This window comes from Castor canadensis, chromosome 16 (assembly GCF_047511655.1).
Source record: "Castor canadensis chromosome 16, mCasCan1.hap1v2, whole genome shotgun sequence".
NCBI classification, from domain to species: domain Eukaryota; kingdom Metazoa; phylum Chordata; class Mammalia; order Rodentia; family Castoridae; genus Castor; species Castor canadensis.
In genome coordinates, this window is record NC_133401.1 from 66,129,176 (window position 1) to 66,147,124 (window position 17,949).

The 17,949-nt window shown below is 39.8% G+C and overlaps 2 protein-coding genes and 1 pseudogene across 3 annotated transcripts; all 3 read right to left on the reverse strand.

Annotated features, from left to right (window-relative positions):
- Positions 1–3,353: 3,353 nt before the first annotated feature.
- LOC109688439 (olfactory receptor 1f45-like) lies at positions 3,354–9,917 on the reverse strand. Of its 2 annotated transcripts, XM_074058621.1 has the most exons (2): positions 9,908–9,917; positions 3,354–4,305 (listed from the first exon to the last, which is right to left on the reverse strand). In XM_074058621.1, exons 1-2 carry the CDS (start codon positions 9,915–9,917, stop codon positions 3,398–3,400), a joined length of 918 nt encoding a protein of 305 aa, XP_073914722.1. In that variant the 3' UTR covers positions 3,354–3,397. The 2 variants fall into 2 exon arrangements, with proteins under 2 accessions (XP_073914722.1, XP_020022395.1); XM_020166806.2 differs by lacking the exon at positions 9,908–9,917 and having other exon boundaries at positions 3,354–4,315.
- Positions 9,918–11,048: 1,131 nt separating this feature from the next.
- LOC141418310 (U6 spliceosomal RNA) lies at positions 11,049–11,149 on the reverse strand (annotated as a pseudogene).
- A 5,867-nt stretch (positions 11,150–17,016) lies between these two features.
- On the reverse strand, positions 17,017–17,949 carry LOC109688450 (olfactory receptor 1J2-like). Its single transcript, XM_020166817.2, has one exon. The coding sequence runs from the start codon at positions 17,947–17,949 to the stop codon at positions 17,017–17,019; it is 933 nt and encodes a 310-aa protein (XP_020022406.2).

Here is a 17,949-nt window from a genome sequence, read left to right on the forward strand (position 1 = left end):
GTGAGGCATACCTGTCCCTTTCAACATTCACTGAGCAGAAGTTGTTTTAATTGGCTTCAGAAAAGTTGGCCCTCAGTGGCCAATTAGTACTAGATGGAAATTGCCAGTGGGGAGAAGAGTGTGCTGCCCCCAGGAGTCTAGGCTGCAGGAAAGGAGGCTCCAGGCCTGCCCTCTGCTAACTCAGACCCTGGAGGACAAATCACAAGACACAGCCCTGGTTTCCTGGCTGTCCCCAGACAGAATTCTGCTAGTCTGGCATAGCATCTGTTTCTATGGGGAGAGCGCACTAGAGACCCTGCAAGGTGTTTTGCCCTAATTAATGACCAGTTCATGTCCTGTGAGTACCTCACATTGAGACCCATAACCAGGTTATGATGCTTTCTGAGACCATGGAGATATGTTTCCCATCTCTGTACCTGCCCCTGAGATGAGAGTGGCCCAGGAGAAAGGATGTAGGAGCCAGGAAGGATGCAGGGCAAGGAGTCACTCAGCAGAATGAGGGTAGAAGATGTGAGGCTCGTGTGGCATTTTCCAGCTCATAACCACTCACACTATTCCTGATCCAAGCAAGACAGAGGCCTCTCCTCTCTGCTCACGCCATGCTGCTGACCCTGCAGGCCTTTGTGCATTGTGAATAATGGCTTCCAAGATGAATTTGGGGTCATGGGGATGGAAAGTTGCTTTCTCTTTGGCTCTGTACTCTTTAATAAGTTCATTGACTTCTTTCTATCTTCCTTCCTCTTCTACTCACTTTTTTCCACTAAGAAACAGACAGACAGATACTGACAAATGGAACCTATGCCCCAGCCAGGTGAAGGTATGCATGCCTGTGGTCCCAGCTACTTGGGAGGCAGAGGCAGCAAAATCACCTGAATTTAGAGTTTGAGTCCAGAGTGGACCTGTGAGAGTAAATCTATCTAAAAGGGACAAAGAAACCAAATGAAATAAACACCAAACTTCTATGTTCCAAAGCATGGCTCTTTTTTTCAACCTTCCTGTGTCCTTGGGTCTTAAAATCCAGTGAATATTTTCACTTCTGGATCATCTCTCAGTTCTCTGGTTACCCAGATTCGATATTTTACTGCTTTAATTTTTGGTGTCTGGGAATGTGACTTCCCAGTTTCCCATGCTGGGGAGGAAAATAGAATTTGTTTTTCTAAACACGTAGGTTCTTAGCTGGGACAGATTCCTATTAACAAAAGGCAGATCAAGAGGAGAAAAGCACCAGCAAGTTTGAAAACATGCTCCATGTCTGTCAGTTCCCTCAGGACAGTAACCATTGTGTCAACACTGCAGCTTGGGATTCTGTTTTAAATTATATTTTAACAAAAGTGCTAAATCTTAGAGTACGGAGACAAAGCTTAGGAAATGTGCAGCTTCGGAGATGGGAAAACTGGGAAGGTGGGAGCACTGGGTCTGTGGTGCTAACTCTGGACCTGTCAGAGGCTTCTCCAGGAAGAGGATTTAAACCTCTTAATTTAAGGGGAAAAGAGAAAGAAAGTTCTTTTTCTGTGTTAATCTTTGTCCTGCCATCAGGGAGAGGAAAGGGTGCAGCGAGCTCTTGCTTCTTAACTGTCTTCAGCATTTAGGGTGGAATTTCCTGGTTTTCTTCCAGCATTGCACTTGCCTCATACACCATCAGTGATTGTTCCGTATGCAATTACGCAGATGAATTCCAACTGCACTGGGCTTTACAGGGGATGTGTCTTGCATAACCTATGCTTCTGTCTTCAATGGTGTGTGATGAAATGAGGGGATAAGATGTGGGTGCAGGTGCAGGTGATGCAAGCAAGACTGTGATGAGAGAAAAGTGAGTCACTTGACTGAGTCCATGCTATTGTATCTCAAACACTTCCACAGAACCACCTCTAAAACAAAACTGAGAGGTGAGAAGAATGCGTGACGTTTATCGCATGCAGGCATGTTCCCATGGGCGCCACGGTGTGTTCTCTGAGTCACGTGCTGCAGAAGCCCTGTGAAGTGAGTTCCATGCACATTTGTGAAAGAGTTGATGCAAATTCACCATTATTAGGATTTTATAGAATCATGGGAGTGAGGATGAGCAAAGAGAGAGGAAGAGGATTCAGAGAGAGCCTCACTGGGAGAGATGAGCATTGCAGACATGAGAAGGAATGCTGTGAGGATAGCTTGAGGCCATACTGTATTAGGCTTCATACCTGAAAGGAAGAATATTTGGGACTATCTTGGCCTCTTCCATGTTTGGTTGACAGACACAGTCAATGCATTAGGAGGTAAACAGAGTCCATGTGGAGCGAAAGAGAGGAGGCAGAAGTATCCCTGGGAGGCTGTTGCTGGAACTGAGGTCAGAATTAGAGAGAGGTAATTGGCAAGAGTCAGGAAGCAGTAGAAGGGGAGGACAATGATGACCTATCACACAGGAGAGTGGAGGAGAGTAAACAAAGAGAGCAACACCAGCCATGGGCCTCCTTGCACCATTAAAAGGAGGGCTACTGATTGCTGGCCACTGGAGATCCAGGTGAGCACTCTGGATATCTAGAAAGAGGAGGTGGGAAGTAACATTGTGGAGATTTAGTCTCCCTCTGTAGAACAGAAGAGACTTGGATCTTGGACAGTTTGGCCCACAGAACAGAACAGACTCTGGACTTGGAATCAGAAGCCCAGGGCTCTTACTCCAATCACCATTAATCATGATCCCATGTCCCCAAGGTGCTTTAGCAACTCTAGACACTTCAGCTTTATGGGAATCTCTGCTTCCTGTAGAACATGTGAACTTGAAGGGGGCACCAAGAGTTCCATGGGGAGTAAAACTACTATCCAAAATTCTTGGTCCCTTCACCTGACCAGTATCTCTGCTAAACAACAAAACTCCAAAGATTAGGTGGGCACAATGAGTACTTGTGAGGGTTTAAGCACAGGAGGAATGACCTAACATGGCAATGACCAAAGACCCTCAGAGTGACAGTTCCTTTCTGAAACCAGAAGCTACTGATTTAGATCCCAAGGGCAGTAGTACCTTTCTGTGTGCCTGTCACCATGACCATTGTAATAACTCCTCACCAGGGCCATGGAGGCAAGTGAGTCTGAGAAGAGTCAGCTCTGCAGTTCTGTGAAATTCCAGATCGTGTGTTCACCATTTTCTTAGGCCCTTCTAAAAACAAGTTAGATATACATATACCTGATCCTCAGTTTTTCTCCTCTATAGAATCAGCTTTTTATATAGATAATAAGTAACTGATTGTGGGACTAGGAGTACCTGTCAGCCTCAAATTAAAAAATATCATTGAGATCACATAGCACTAATTCCAGGAATGGTAACTAGTGGTATTTGCACCTATCTGGCCTCACTTTCTCTATTTACAAAGATGATGAAATATAGGATGTTCAGGAGCCCTCTCAGCCATAAACTTTGCGAAGATCAGAGAATTACCTTCCTTAGGGCTCCTTTCATGTCCTGATTCCTCAGGCTGTAGATAAAGGGATTGAGCATAGGTGTCACTACTGTGAAGATGACAGTGGCCACTGTGTCTTGTACTGAGTAGGAGGATGAAGGCCGCATATAGATGCCCAGGATTGCCCCATAGAAGAGGGAGACCACAGTGAGGTGAGACCCACATGTGGATAGGGCTTTCTGTATCCCACAGACAGATGGCATCTTCAGTACATTAGAGAAGATGTAGGCATAGGAAATGATTATGCAGGTGAATGGTGTCAGAAATACCACTCCACCCACAGTGAAGACCATCAGGTCATTGATAAAGGTATCAGAACAAGAGAGCTCCATTATCGGGTAAGGGTCGCAAAAGAAGTGATGTATAGCATTGTGGGAACAAAAGGTAAGTTGAACTATGAGAAGAGTGTGTAAGAGAGCATGCAGGTTTGTAATGACCCATGATATGGCCACTAGAAGAATGCACAACCTGGGCCTCATGATCATGGTGTAGTGGAGTGGACAACAGATGGCTACATAGCGGTCATAGGCCATGACACTCAGGAGGAATCCATCCATGTTGGGGAAAGTGATGAAGAAGTAGATCTGAGTCATACACTCTATGTAAGAGATGGACTTGCTGCCCACTATGTGATTCACCAGCATCTTGGGGACAGTGACTGATGAAAAGCAGATGTCAACACTGGAGAGGTTGGCCAGGAAGAAGTACATGGGTGTGTGGAGATGAGGGTCACAGCTGATGGCCAAAATGATGAGAAAGTTCCCTGTTATGGTGACCAGGTACATCCCCAAAAACAACCCAAAGAGGACCTCTTCCTGCTCTGCCTTTCCAGAGAGTCCCAGGAGGAGGAACTCTGTGATTGTAGTCTGATTGTCTCCATCCATGTCTGTGGGGATGAAAGAGTCATCATACAGAAAGATCATATGCAAACATTTCAGAAAAAAACACTTTATATAAGTTTAGAAGAAATACACCTTGGTTGAGAATGAACTGAAACTGGATTATTTGATTATATGACCCTATATGAAAATAATGTTTAATTTTAATAGGGCTTAATTACAAATGGCTACAGTTTTATTAAGTATAGTTATTTGTTGAGTACCACGTATAGGTTTTTCTTTTATTTACCTTAGTCCAGTAATTGTGGCTTAATAAATTATTTTATAGATGAAGATACAAAAGATTGGAGCTTAGGTTATTTACTTAAATTCACAGAAAAATAAACAATAATGTTTCAAACCAGCTTAAGTGAATTATTTCTCTATGATATTGTGATTTGCTACTCCTTTTTTAAGATTTGATCACATGGCAAATCTTGCATCAAATTCCAGTTCGAATCCTGAAGATTTTGTCTGTGACATTTCTATTTCCTCAGAATTTGGAATATTTAGGGACTTTGATAGACCTGTCTGGTGGTTTATCCTCAGTACTTTCTCTGTCATTAAGATGTGGTCACCATAGCTCACAGCTCATGATCTGCTGGCCAGAGCTGCTAGTCAGTGTCCCTCCCTCCTTGCTGCAGTGAGGAGAGGAAAGGTAGATTTACCTGGATATTTTTTCGTATGATGAAAGGGATTTACAGATTGATAAAGAGCAGTTTCATGTGGTTTATCCAAAAGGTAATCCAGGACCAAAAAATCTCTGTAGGTGGTAGAGAGCAAGGGTCAAGAAAACACCATGACTGTAGTATCCCTGGGAAAGTTTGTGGTGTCAAACAGGAAGGAGAGGAGATGTATTTACTGGGAGATCAAAGTCCTGAAGAAGAGGGAGGAGAAAGACTAGCTACTGATTCCTGGACAGAGGACATTATAGGGGATACTTTGGAGGGTGAATTGGTTCTAGGGTATACATTTATGGGGACAGAGAAGTGACTACTAGAATTAAGAGTTAAATCAGGGAAATTAAGGAATTAAGACGTGAAATTTAACCTGGATTTTCTCCCAGATCCAAAGTATATAGAGCAGGTCTAGAAGAAAGCCAGATAATATTCATGGTGGAAGAGGACCTTACATGTTGAGGCTTTGGGGAGGAATTTGTGGATTTTGTCATCAAGACACTGAGTGCCTTTGCCTGGTAGGTGTTAATATTGTGGTCTTTAGACAAAGAGTTTCCGTGGCAAAAGCAGAGCGAAACAGGAGTAAATATAGCATGTTAAGGGGACATTGGTGCTACTGAATCAAACTGTCACTATGGCCAAAATTTACAATAACAAGCTAAACTATTCCACACTGTCCTATTATGGCATTTGTATTTAGAGGTGGGTGCCTAACAGGGTCAGCTGGTGGAAAAAAATTACCATTTCATTGTTTAAACCATGATTAGTGTAACCTTTATAGAAAACCACTGAATTGTGATAGGAGCATGCCCTGAATTCCTCTTACCCTGATTGAATCCTCACTGGGAATCCTGTGTAATAAAATTCAGCTTCCCATGCAGGTTCCTTAGGGAGAGACTGCTTCTATCACACCCTGACAATGATGTTTAGCTTATGTGACAGATCTTTTGATGTCTGCTTTCACGAATTGATCTCTGGCAAGTCAAGCTACCATAGGAGTGTGTTGAGACACGTGACATATCTGCCTCTCTGAGTGTTTGGGTCCCTGGACCATGAAAATAAAGCCACCTAGTGCCTGGACTGCAGTCTAAGCCAGCACCCCTCTGTAAGGCTCGGGCTTGCACCAAGTACATGAGCTCTGAGGTACCATTATTATGTGATCACAGACCACTTTGGATGGACAGAGTCAGCTGGCACCAAGTGGGGATGACAGACAGAGTAGGAGGGCGTTGCCTATCTGACCGGGGAGTGTCTCTGTTGAGGTGGCAGGAAGTGGGTCTCTTGGCTCTGAGCTCTGGTCAAGCTTATTAACAGCCTTAGTTCACTGGTCCTAGCACTGCTAAACCTAGTTGTCTTCTCCTCTTTTCACCACCCCCTTTCCTGTTTCCATCCTGGAGACGGACTACTCTGTTCCTAGTGCACAGAACATCCTAGTAGAAAAGACTTGTACATGACAAACCAAGAGACTTTTTCCCCTCTTGAACTTGGTTTGAGGCAGAAGGACTCAGTGGGTCTTTTTTCCCTGTATCTTTCCTTTTGTTTGTGTACATGAGAATCCAACTGTTGTTGGAGGGAATCCTGCCTCACATGCTCTCCCAGCCCCACTTACCACTCTGCTGTCAGCTTCTGTCAGACACTGTCACAAAATCTCTGTCTCTGCTAGCTCCATTCCGGACCTGGATGATGGGAAAATCACAGCTGGGCTGAAAACTGAGGGACCTTTTCTTATGGAGAACATTGACAGTGAGACACGTGGCTGTCTCTGGTCAAATGTAAATAATTGGGAACTAACAAATAGATCCCCATCCCTGGAGATTGGGGCAGCCATGAGGATCATTGCCAAGTTGGGGAGTCCCCAGGGTTGGTTACCCAAAGGTCTTCATTAGGTATTCTTGCTAAATGTTCATTGTTTGCGCTCTGCCTGGATTATTTTTTTCAGATTTTCTTTAGTCTTTCTGCATTTTTTCCTTCAACTCTTAAGACAGTTGATGTAGCATCTTTGACTAATACTTCCAATGTCTGGGCTTCCTTAGGTATCATTTCTCTCTTTTAAAAAAAATTTATTTATTTATTTATATTTTTTGTGTGGTTGTCTGTTTCCTTTTTTGTGTATGTCTATGTATTATAATTGACAAACTGTTCTATCCTTCCTACTTTCACGTATTTTAATATTTCTGCTTCTTTCAGAATAGAGGTGTCCATTTGTGGCTTTTCCAAACTATTTTTTTTTTTGCAGTACTGAGGCTTGAACTTAAGGTCTACACCTTGAGCCGCCCCACCATCCCTTTTTTGCGATGGGTTTTTTTGAGATAAGGTCCTGCAAACTATTTGCCGGGGCTGGCATTGAATCGTGATCCTCCTGATCTCTTCCTCCTGAGTAGCTAAGATTACAGGCATGAGCCACCAGCTCCAGGCTCCAAACCATTTTTTACAAAGTGTGTATTCCTTGTTATGTGTGGTCCCTGAAGTCTCTGTTTCATTTTCTCTGCAGTTAGCCTTTTACCTCACAAAGATTTCCTTAAATGCCTTGCTCCAAGAAGGGGGGAAAAAGGAAAAAGGGAAATGCTGCTCTTTCTTCATATCTCTGGATAAATACCACTGGGGGAAGTCACTGCAGCCTATATGATGATATGACGGGGACATCTATGTCATTCCCTTCAGATTCCTACAGACCAGCCAAAACTTTGAATCCCAGATTTTGGTAGCGCAGCATCACCTTGGCCCTCAGTGACACTAGCTAGCCACCCCAGGAATGTGGGCTGCTGTCTCCACAGCCGTGGTGGTTGAGGAATGGACAGAGCGGATGGTTCTTGCATACCACACACTTAGCAAAGAGCTGTGGACCATTCCTTCATCAGTACCCCTCATTATTACAATAGTCTGAGCGGGGTCTGGAGTTGTGAAATGGGTAACTATGATTGGTTTTCTCCTTCACTCTTTGTTTTTGAGAAAGAGATCATCTATTAGATATTCTTGCTCTGCCATTTTGCATTTGAACCTATTTCTACTTTTAATGCATAGAGCTTTTTGAGTATTTTGTGGTTTGATTCCAGAAATCTTATAATTTGTGTTTACATCTAAATAGAGATAAATGTGAAAATTTAGTACCAACTTTTATGTTTCTAGATAAGAACAATTTTTCTTAGTATTTTTATTGCTTATAGCTTTTCACTTGATGAAAAATAGATGAAACTGACTAAGGTATAATGTTATAGTAAGCTGTTTAAGAACAAAGATGGTGTGCTCATGTTCAATTCTAGATATTTATGGCACACATTTTTCTATTATCTTTTCATACTTATTTTTAAGTTTATAAGACTAAACATGACTCATATCTTGTGTTGTCACTATAGGTGCAATTGCTTTATCATTCTATATCTAGCTGGTTCTTGCTTATTTATATGAAGGCTACTGATTACCACATGTTAATTTTATATTCCAATAACCTCTAACTTCACTGTTTGTTTGACTTAGTTATCTCATTATTTTCTAATTTTTTTGTCTAATTTTATTTGATAAACACATCACACATGTTATTTACTAACACTTGCTTTCTTGCTGAATTTAGTGGAAATGCTTTTAGTATTTCCTCATTAAATAAATGGTGGCTCTAGAATATAAGCATAAGTACATTAACATGTTTAGGAAATACCAATAAATTCCTGTTATCTTGTGTGCTTCGATCAGGAGTGTTCATTAAAAACATCTTTCAGAAATCAAGCAGATAAATACATATTTCTTTGCAGACATTAGGTAAATAATTTTAAAGAATTTCCTAATCAACAAAATTAGAGATAAGGGCAGAACAGGTTCTGCCTGGAAGCAACAGGGTGTGGGGGGAGAGGGAAGAGATGGGTTGAGGGAGGAGAAATGGCCCAAACAATGTATGCACATGTGAATAAATGAATAAAAGAAATTTTTAAAGAATTTCCTAATATTAAACCATCGCTGCATTGCTAGGGTAGCTCCAATTTATCATATCCTTTAAAATTTTTATTACCATAAATTAATTATACAAAGGAATTTAGGGTGATATTGTAAATATGCATATAATATACTTTGATCAAATTCACCCCATCTGTTACTCTTTCTTAACCCTTATCCTCTTACTCTTCCCCTTAACTGATTTTAGTGGGCTTCATTGTGGTATGTTCATACATATGTATATAATGTATTAAGATCATATTCACTCCCTATTACTCTCTCCACTCCCTCTCCCACTGGGTCACCTCCAAGCAGTCCCCCTTTTATAATCATGTCTTGTTATTATTTATTAACTCTAGATTTCACATATGTGCAAAAACATGTGTTAGTTGTCTTTCTGAGTTTGGCTGATCTTGCTCAATATGATGATCTCCATTTTCCTGCAGCAGACATCATTTCATTCCTTATTGCAAAATAATAGTCCATTGTGTACCCCATTCATCGTTTATTGGGCACCTAGGTTGATTCCATAGCTTGGGTATTGTGAATAGTGCTTCTATAAACATGGGTGTGGAGGTCTCTGTGATATGCTGACTACATTGCTTTGGTTATATATCCAAGTGTGAGATAGCAGGATCATATGGGAGTTGTAGTTTTAGTTTTTTAAGGACACTCCATACTCATTTCTATGTTGTCTGCACTAATGTACATTCCAGCAACACTGGAGAAGGGTTACCTTACCCCCATATCCTCGTCATACTATCTTCTTAATGATACTCATTCTGACTGAAGTGAGGTGAAATCTCAATGTCATTTTCTTCTTCAATTTATTTACCATTTTTTATTTTTCTTTCAATTTATTTGCCATTTCCTCTTCTTTTGAGAATTATCTGTTTGACTCATTTGCTCATTTATTAATTAGATTGTTCTTTTACTGTTTAATTTTTGGAGTACTTTATGAATCCTGGATATTCTTTGATGAATATCGTGCAACGACTTTCTCTCATTCTGTGGATTGTCTCTTGACTCTGATAATTTTTTCCTTCACAATTCAGAAGCCTTTTAATTTGATACAATCTCATTTGGCAATTCTTGTTCTTACTTTCTGAGCAATTGGAATACCATGAAAAGTAGTTGCGTATGCCTTTATCTGTGTTTCCATGTATTTTCAAAGTAGCTTCAAAGTTTCAAGTCTTACATTAAGAACTTTGATCCATTTTTAATTAATTTTTGCACAGAATGAGACATAAGGATCTAATTCCCATCTTCTACTTGTGGATATCCAGTTTTTTTAACACCATTGTCAAAGAAGCTGTCCCTTCTCCCATGTATGTTTTTGTCAAAAATGAGATGGTTGTACCTGTGTAAGTTTATTTCTTGATCTTCTCTTCTTTTCTTTTCTATTCTATTCTATTCCATTCCACTGGTCCATTTTTTTTCCTGTACCATGCTGGTTTTGTTACTATGGCTCTGTATATAATTTGAAGTCAGGTATTATAATATCTCCAGCATTGATTTTTTTGCTCAGGATTGTTTTGGCTGTGTGGGGTCTTTTGTGATTCCATATGAATTTTAGGATTGATTTTCTATTTCTGTGAAGAACAACACTGGAAATTTTACGTGAATTGCATTGAATCTATACATTTCTTTTGATAGTGTAGCCATTTTCAGAATATTAATTCTGATCATTCATGAACATGGTAGGTCTTTCCATCTTCTATTGTGTTCTTAATTTCTTTCTTCAAGATTTTATAGTTTTCATTATAAAGGTCTTTCACTTCTTTTGTTAAGTTTCTTCTTAGGTATCTAATTTTTGAGACTGTTGTAAATGGGATTCTTCTGATTTCTTCCTCAGTGTGTTCATTATTGATGAATAGAAAAGCTATTGATTCTTTATCCTACTACTTTTCAAAAGGGTTTATCAGATCTAAGAGTTCTTCTAGTGGAGTCTTAGGGTCTTTTAATTGTAGGATCATATTATCTGCAAATAGGTATAATTTGACTTCTTTTCCTATTTGTATCCCTTTTGTTTCTTTCTCTTTTCTTATTTCTCTAAGAATTCAAGCTTATGGAATTAAGAGTGGGCAGAGTAGACATCTTTGTCTCATTCCTGACATTAGAGACAATGGTTTCAGTTTAAAACTATGGAGTGCTTTAAGAATTTTCATGTCATTCTTGTGCAGAGGCATGCTAATCTCTGTTATCATTCTAATTTTAGTATATGTGCTGCAGGAATGATTGGATAATTGAGGTCATAAGCATTCAGTTTGATTACTGAATGGTATGTAGTAATTCTTGTCACTTTGTTGTATTTTTTTTAATATTTCTTTGTTTTTTTGTTTTTTGGGTTTTTTTTTTTTTGCCAGTACCAGAAGTTGAACTAAGACATCCAGCTAGCTAGGCAAGTGCCAACCCTTTTTGCTTTGGTTATTTTTGAGACATGGTCTCACTTTATGCCTTGGCTTGCCTAGAATTCAACCTGTTGATCTGTGCTTTCCCATGTAGCTGGGATGACAGGCACATAACACCACACCCAGCCATTGGTTGAGGTAGAATCTCTCAAATTTTTTTTTTTGCAGTACTGGGGCTTGAATTCAGGAACTACTACACCTTGAGCCACTCCACCAGCCTTTTTTGTGCAGGGATTTTTCGAGATAGGGTCTCATGGAACTATTTGCCCAGACTGGCTTTGAACTGCGATCCTCCTGAGTAGCTAGGATTACAGGTGTGAGCCACTGCTACTGGCCATGTTTGGTTCTTTAATAATCCTCATTTGCTTATTTACTCACTTAGATTTATTCTTTCTCATATTTTCCTGGTTGTGTTTATATTCCTTTTCTGTGTGCAGGATTTCTTTAAGTATTTTCTGTAGTGCTGGCTTAGTGGTTATAAATTCTTTTGGTTTTTATTTATCATAGAAGGTTTTTATTTCTCCTGCAATTATGAAAGAGAGCTTTGCTGGATACAGTAATCTAGGTTGGAAACCACTTTCTTCCAGGATTTGAACTATATCATTCTATGCCTTTCTTGCTTTTAGCGTTTCTGTTGAGAAAAGTGCTGTTATTCTGATGGGTTTACCTTTACTTGTGACTTGGCAGTTCTCTCATACAGCTTTCACTTTTCTTTTTTTGTTCTTTATATTCAATATTTTAACTATCATATGTCTTGGAGAGATTATTTTCTACTCATCTTTTGGGTGTCCTAAAAACCTCCTATACATGGATGGCTGTATCTTTCTCAAGACTTGCTAAATTTTCTCTAATATTAATTTACTTATGTTTTCTACCCCTTTAGCTTATACCTCTTTTCCTTCTTCTATGGCCATGACTCATAGATTTGGTTTTTTAATGATGTTCAAAATGTCTTGAATGTTTAGTCCATACTTCCTTCTTTTATCTTTATCTTATCTGACTGTTTTACCTTGTCTTCAAGCCTTGGTATTCTGTCTTTAATTTGGTTCAGTTCAGGCTTTCAATTGAGTTTTTATTTGACTTACTAAGACTTTTGTTTCTAGAATTTCAGTTTGAATTTTTCAAGAGTTCTGTATCTTTATTGAATTCCTCTTTCAATACCCTACATTGTCTTTCTTATTTTGCTCAACTGTTTGTATTCTCTTAGAATTCATTCAGCTGTTTATTTGTATTGTCTTTGACTTCATTCAGATGTTTATAATGTTCTTTTGAGTTCTTTGTCTGGGTTTTCATCTTCTTTACTTATTCTTAGTGTCCATTACTGTGAGGTTGTTAACTTTTGAAAGTGTCACATTGTCTTGTTTTTAATGTTTCTTGTGTTTCTGCATTTGGGTTTCATGCATCTGAGGCCAAGCCATTGGTTAGAAGTTTTAAACACCTGTAGTTGTTTGGTCAAAGTGTTCTCAGAATTTAGGTAGAATTATGTAGGGGCAGATATAATGGTATAGTTATTCACCAATGGGCAAAAGGTAGCTTAATAGCCAAACTTTTGCCCTTATGCTCAGTGTATCAGGCCTGATTCCACAATGACTCAGAATAGAGGAATATTAGCTGGAGTTTCTTGTAGCTCCTAGTGTATGGGTTTGTACTATATATGGATTGAGGGTGGGGCTGGTAAGGGCTTAGTTGTTCATTTCTGTGCTGCTTCCACCTTAGAAGCTTCCCTTCTTCATTTACTAGAATTTGCTTTTGACTGAATGGAGTTTTGTATTTTGTGAGCCAGGCAGGTACCCACTTGATGCACAGGTCACCCTCAGGAGAAGCACATGTGCCAGTCTAGTGGTATCCCTCAAACACATCTGTTACTGGGAGAAACAGAGAATTGAGTTTTACATTGATGGTTAAGAGTTTAGGGACTCAGCCACTGCCTGCAGGTCTCAGTGCTTTTAGACCCTGCCCAGAAGTCCACCACTCTGTAGGAAGGAAGAGGCTGATGGAAACTGTGTGATTCCTGGGTATTGTGCTCAGAGGTCTCAGTCCCACTTTGTAGCAAGAGATAGCTCCTGGATACAAAGCACTTCAACAACCAGAAGCTAGGTGCTGTTCCTGCAGTGATCCTCACACAATGGGACTTGCTGTCACAGGGAGGGTGGGGCCACAGATTACCATGCCCTCTGTGCCTGAGCTTCTAGCTGCTTAACTTTCTCAGTGGGTCCATGCCAGACCCCCCTCCCCTACAGCCACCTCTCATGGCCATCTAACACCCAGACACTATGCCTAGGTTTCCCAAGACTCCCTGAGCTGTGATTATTTCTTATTTTCAATTTCCCTAAGTAGCTCAGTCTCAAACCATAGACTCTCCATTACAATGATGCCTCACCATAGCTCTCCAAGACATTGGAAGTGAATGGATTTCTTTCTTGTCTGATGCTATCCTGTCACGCTGCAGGCAGGGGTCACTGTCCCACCAAATCCCCACATGAGAATTAAGGCTTGAGTGAGGTATGGGCTTGTCCTGCAACTATGTCTGCCAATCTGTCTCAAAGGCTGCCTAGATTACCTTGTGATGGAGGCTTAAGCTTTCCTTCCAAGGAGTCAGGGCTGGAGCAGCAAAATCTGTCCTAATTTACCCTGTTGCCTTTCTGATTTTTGAAACATGGAAGAAATTATAGGGGCTGTTTGGAAGATTCATGTGCAGATGTGTTTTAGTTCTGTACATATATTTTTATTTAGGCTTTTCCGCTGTCCTGTCTCTCTTTCATGGGTCCTGGTGCTCTTTCTCCCTTTCAATCTTCTGAATATAGTCTCTCCTGTCTTACATTCACTCTTCACATTTACAGAGTCAGATGGAGAAAGATTCTACTCCATTATCTTGTCTCTTATCCAAATCAACCTTCCTTATTATATAATCTTAAGGTAGCATTACATTCTTTATGTGAGATTTTATATTGCATTTTTGCATAAATACTAGTAAGTAGTATTGATCTAAGTTTTCCTTTTTCTTTTTCAGCAGTATTGGGGTTTGAACACAGGGCCTTATATTTGCTAATCAGGCGCTCTACCACTTGAGCCATTCCCCCAGGCCTGACCTATATTTTGTTTTTTATTATCTAATTGATGTGGCAAAGTTATAGGATTTTTCATTTAAAATGAAGCATTTTCATTCATTTATCTAGGCTAGAGTGTAACTTGTATAGTGTTTGTAATATTAAATATTTGAAAGTTTGAGAAAGGCTTGAAAATGTGCAGGAGTAGCATGGAAGTTTGGGGAAGACAGTGCTTCTGGGAAGCAAGAGAGTTACCACAAAGAGATGAATGATAGAGTGCTCTTTGGAGAGCTTATGGTGGAGGGAAAAAAGAAGAAGAGAAATTTTAAATGGTATTTGCCAAATTCTGACTGATTAAATACAAAATGTTAAAGGAAGTGCTTCAGCAAAATACTCGTTTAATAATACCAATTTCTTAAACTTACCAAGTTACTGACTACAGAAGGGTCAGGCTGAGAAATTTTTGTCTTATTGAGGTTGTATATTGTGCTTGATGAGTCTGGAAATATACAAGTGACCATAGCTAAGCAACCTTTAAAGGTCTAGAAGGGACACTGAGATGGAATTTGAGACAACAGTGTTGAAGATGTATTCCTTTTTCTTTTCCTTCTACTTCTCCTCCCTCTTAATTTCCCTCTCTCCCCCTTTCTTGTCTCTTTCACAAAGCAAAATTCTCTAAAATGAAAGGAATGAAAGTGAGGCATCAGTGTCTGAGGGATTAAAGAAAAGGTGAACTTATTGATCCATGTTGTAAAAATCTTGAAACCTTGCAGAAATTATAAGGGGCTATTTGGAGGATTAATGTGCAGATGGCTTTAATTGTATAGAAATATTTTTATTTATGTATTTTTATGAGCATAATTGGAATTTTGCATCAAGGTTAGAAGAATGTGTCTTTGGAAAATTGGTTTATATTATGTCAAATATAGAAACTAATTCTATAAGAGTTGATATCTTTACAGTATTAATGCTTTTAATCCAGAACATAATGGGACATTTTAGTTTTTCAAATTTTCTTTAATCTACATCTATTGTGACTTGTAACTTTCTTGGTATAGACATTGCATTTCTAGTCTCTCATTTCATGAGAAATTTAATACAAAGGTTTTTTAAAACAAATGTATATTCACATATAAGAAAATGTAGTCTTTCTGATGTACATGTGTATGAGTTTTGATGTCCATTTAGAGTTGTGAACCACACCAATCAAGCCCATGCACAGTCCCACTCTTCATGAAATTCCCTCAGCCCCTTTCAATGTATTTCCCCCTCAGTACCAGTTCATGGCTAGTTTCCAAAATTCTTTCCACATTTTTTTGACACAGGGTCTCACTATGTAACCCCGTGGCTGATCTAAAACATGAGATCTTCCTGCCTCAACCTCCTGAGTGTTGTGATTATAGACGTAAATTACCACATTGGAATTCTTTCCACTTTTTATGTTCCATGAATTATAGTGGGAGACATGAAAACTAAATCTTTATTTCAGCACTGACTAAGACAAAGTGGAACTTTTTTTCTCTGTGAGTTCTGTGTGGCTTCTGAAGAGCTGTCTCCAAATGATGAAGTCGTTCTGGATGGAACTATTGGCACGAGGTAGAGGTGCATCCCTGGAGTCCTTATGGTAAGAAAGAAATCCCCTCAGGGCTGAAGCCATCTGTTAAATGACTCTGGAGGGCCATTCTCCAAATGCAAGTGCCTTCAGCAAAGAGCAAGATAGATGCTTGGTATGATGGAGCTTTTTAATTTGGGTTAAGACCAAGTTGTTTGAATGCCTCATTATTAGGGAAATAACACCACAGTAATTTAGGTTACACATGACCAACATAATGTGTGACACACAGCAAAGCTCCTAAAACTCTTGAGAAACTCTGAAATTGATTAAAATTAGGAATAAGGACATCCTCCTTCATAGTTATTCAAGTACCTGTCCCTAAAGCTGTCCATGGGGATGCATTCTCTCCTCTCTACCATCATAGCTGGCCTATAGGTAGTTCCTCAGAGTATCAGAAATGGAGGGAGAGAAGGGCCCTGAATAGCGGACAGTTCAATTTACTTGAGGCTCCTACAGAAACAGTTAACAATTTCCACTTACCCAGCTTCTGGGAACAATTCAGGAACCTCTGTCTTTCTGCTTACTTTATTTCTTCCTAGAATTTGGTTGTTGGTTCTCCTGTTTCAGGCAGTTCCTGGATGTCTTTGAGGAATAGGTGAGGACAATTCCACCCACATTACTTAGTAGTCATGTGGAGCTGGACAAGTTAGCTTCTGTGTGACTCATTTTCTTCATGCTATAAGAGGGGGATATGGATATATTCAAAGTATCACTTCATGAAGTTCTGTGAAGTTAAGTAAGAAAATATAGATATAAAGAAAGAAAATGCAGAGACAGTCCTTAACAAATTGAAAGTAGTCAATTCGGTAGTTAGAGTGTACTTTGTTCAGAATTATGCAGCTAAGAACATTGAGGTGAAATTGGTGAAACGTCATTATCATATGCAACCCTCAGTTGACATATGTAGTTCCAGACTGTTGTGGTGACTGGGATCTTAAAATACTGCTAGATTCATCCTTAAAAATACATCCAGGTAACTAACTGGATCAACAAACTAATTTATCTAGGACTCGGCCTAGTTTTTAATCTAATTTTAGAAAGTTGATAAAATTAATTTCCTAGTAATTAGTTTTCTTATGGCTTGTTTCATGTCATGATTCCTCAGACTATAGATAAAGGGATTGGCCATGGGTGTCACTACTGTGAAGATGACAGTGGTCACCATGTCCTGTACAGAGTATAAAGATGAAGAGTGCATATAGACACCCAGAATTGCTCCATAGAATAGGAAAACCACAGCAAGGTGAGATCCACATGTGGATAGGGCTTTCCTTACTCCCTGAATGGATGGAAACTTTAATACACTAGAGAAGATATAGCCATATGAAACAGTGATACATGTGAAGGGTGTAATAGATGTCAGCCCACCCACAGTGAAGGCTATGAAGTCATTGATAAAGGTATCAGAACAAGATAGTTTTATAATTGCATAGGGGTCACAGAAGAACTGTTGTACAGCATTGTGGAAACAAAATGCAAGTTGCACCATGAGAAGAGTATGTAAGAGAGCATGCAGGTTTGTAATGACCCATGATAAGGCCACCAGAAGGACACAGAGTCTGGGCCTCATGATCATGGTGTAGTGGAGTGGACAACAGATGGCTATGTAGCGATCATAGGCCATGACACTCAGGAGGAACCCATCCATGTTGATGAAAGTGATGAAGTGGGTCATACACTCCATGTAAGAGATGGACTTGCTGCCCACTATGTGATTCACCAGCATCTTGGGGACAGTGACTGATGAAAAGCAGATGTCAACACTGGAGAGGTTGGCCAGGAAGAAGTACATGGGTGTGTGAAGATGAGCGTCACAACAGATGGTCAAGATGATAAGAAGGTTCCCAGTGATGGTTACCAGATACATCCCCAAGAACAGCCCAAAGAGAACCTCTTCCTGCTCTGCCTTTCCAGAGAGTCCCAGGAGGAGGAACTCTGTGATTGTAGTCTGATTGTCTCCATCCAT

Bases quoted from the DNA above. Each gene is read 5' to 3' on its own strand.
- LOC109688450 (XM_020166817.2), bottom strand. From the start codon at position 17,949: ATGGATGGAGACAATCAGACTACAATCACAGAGTTCCTCCTCCTGGGA.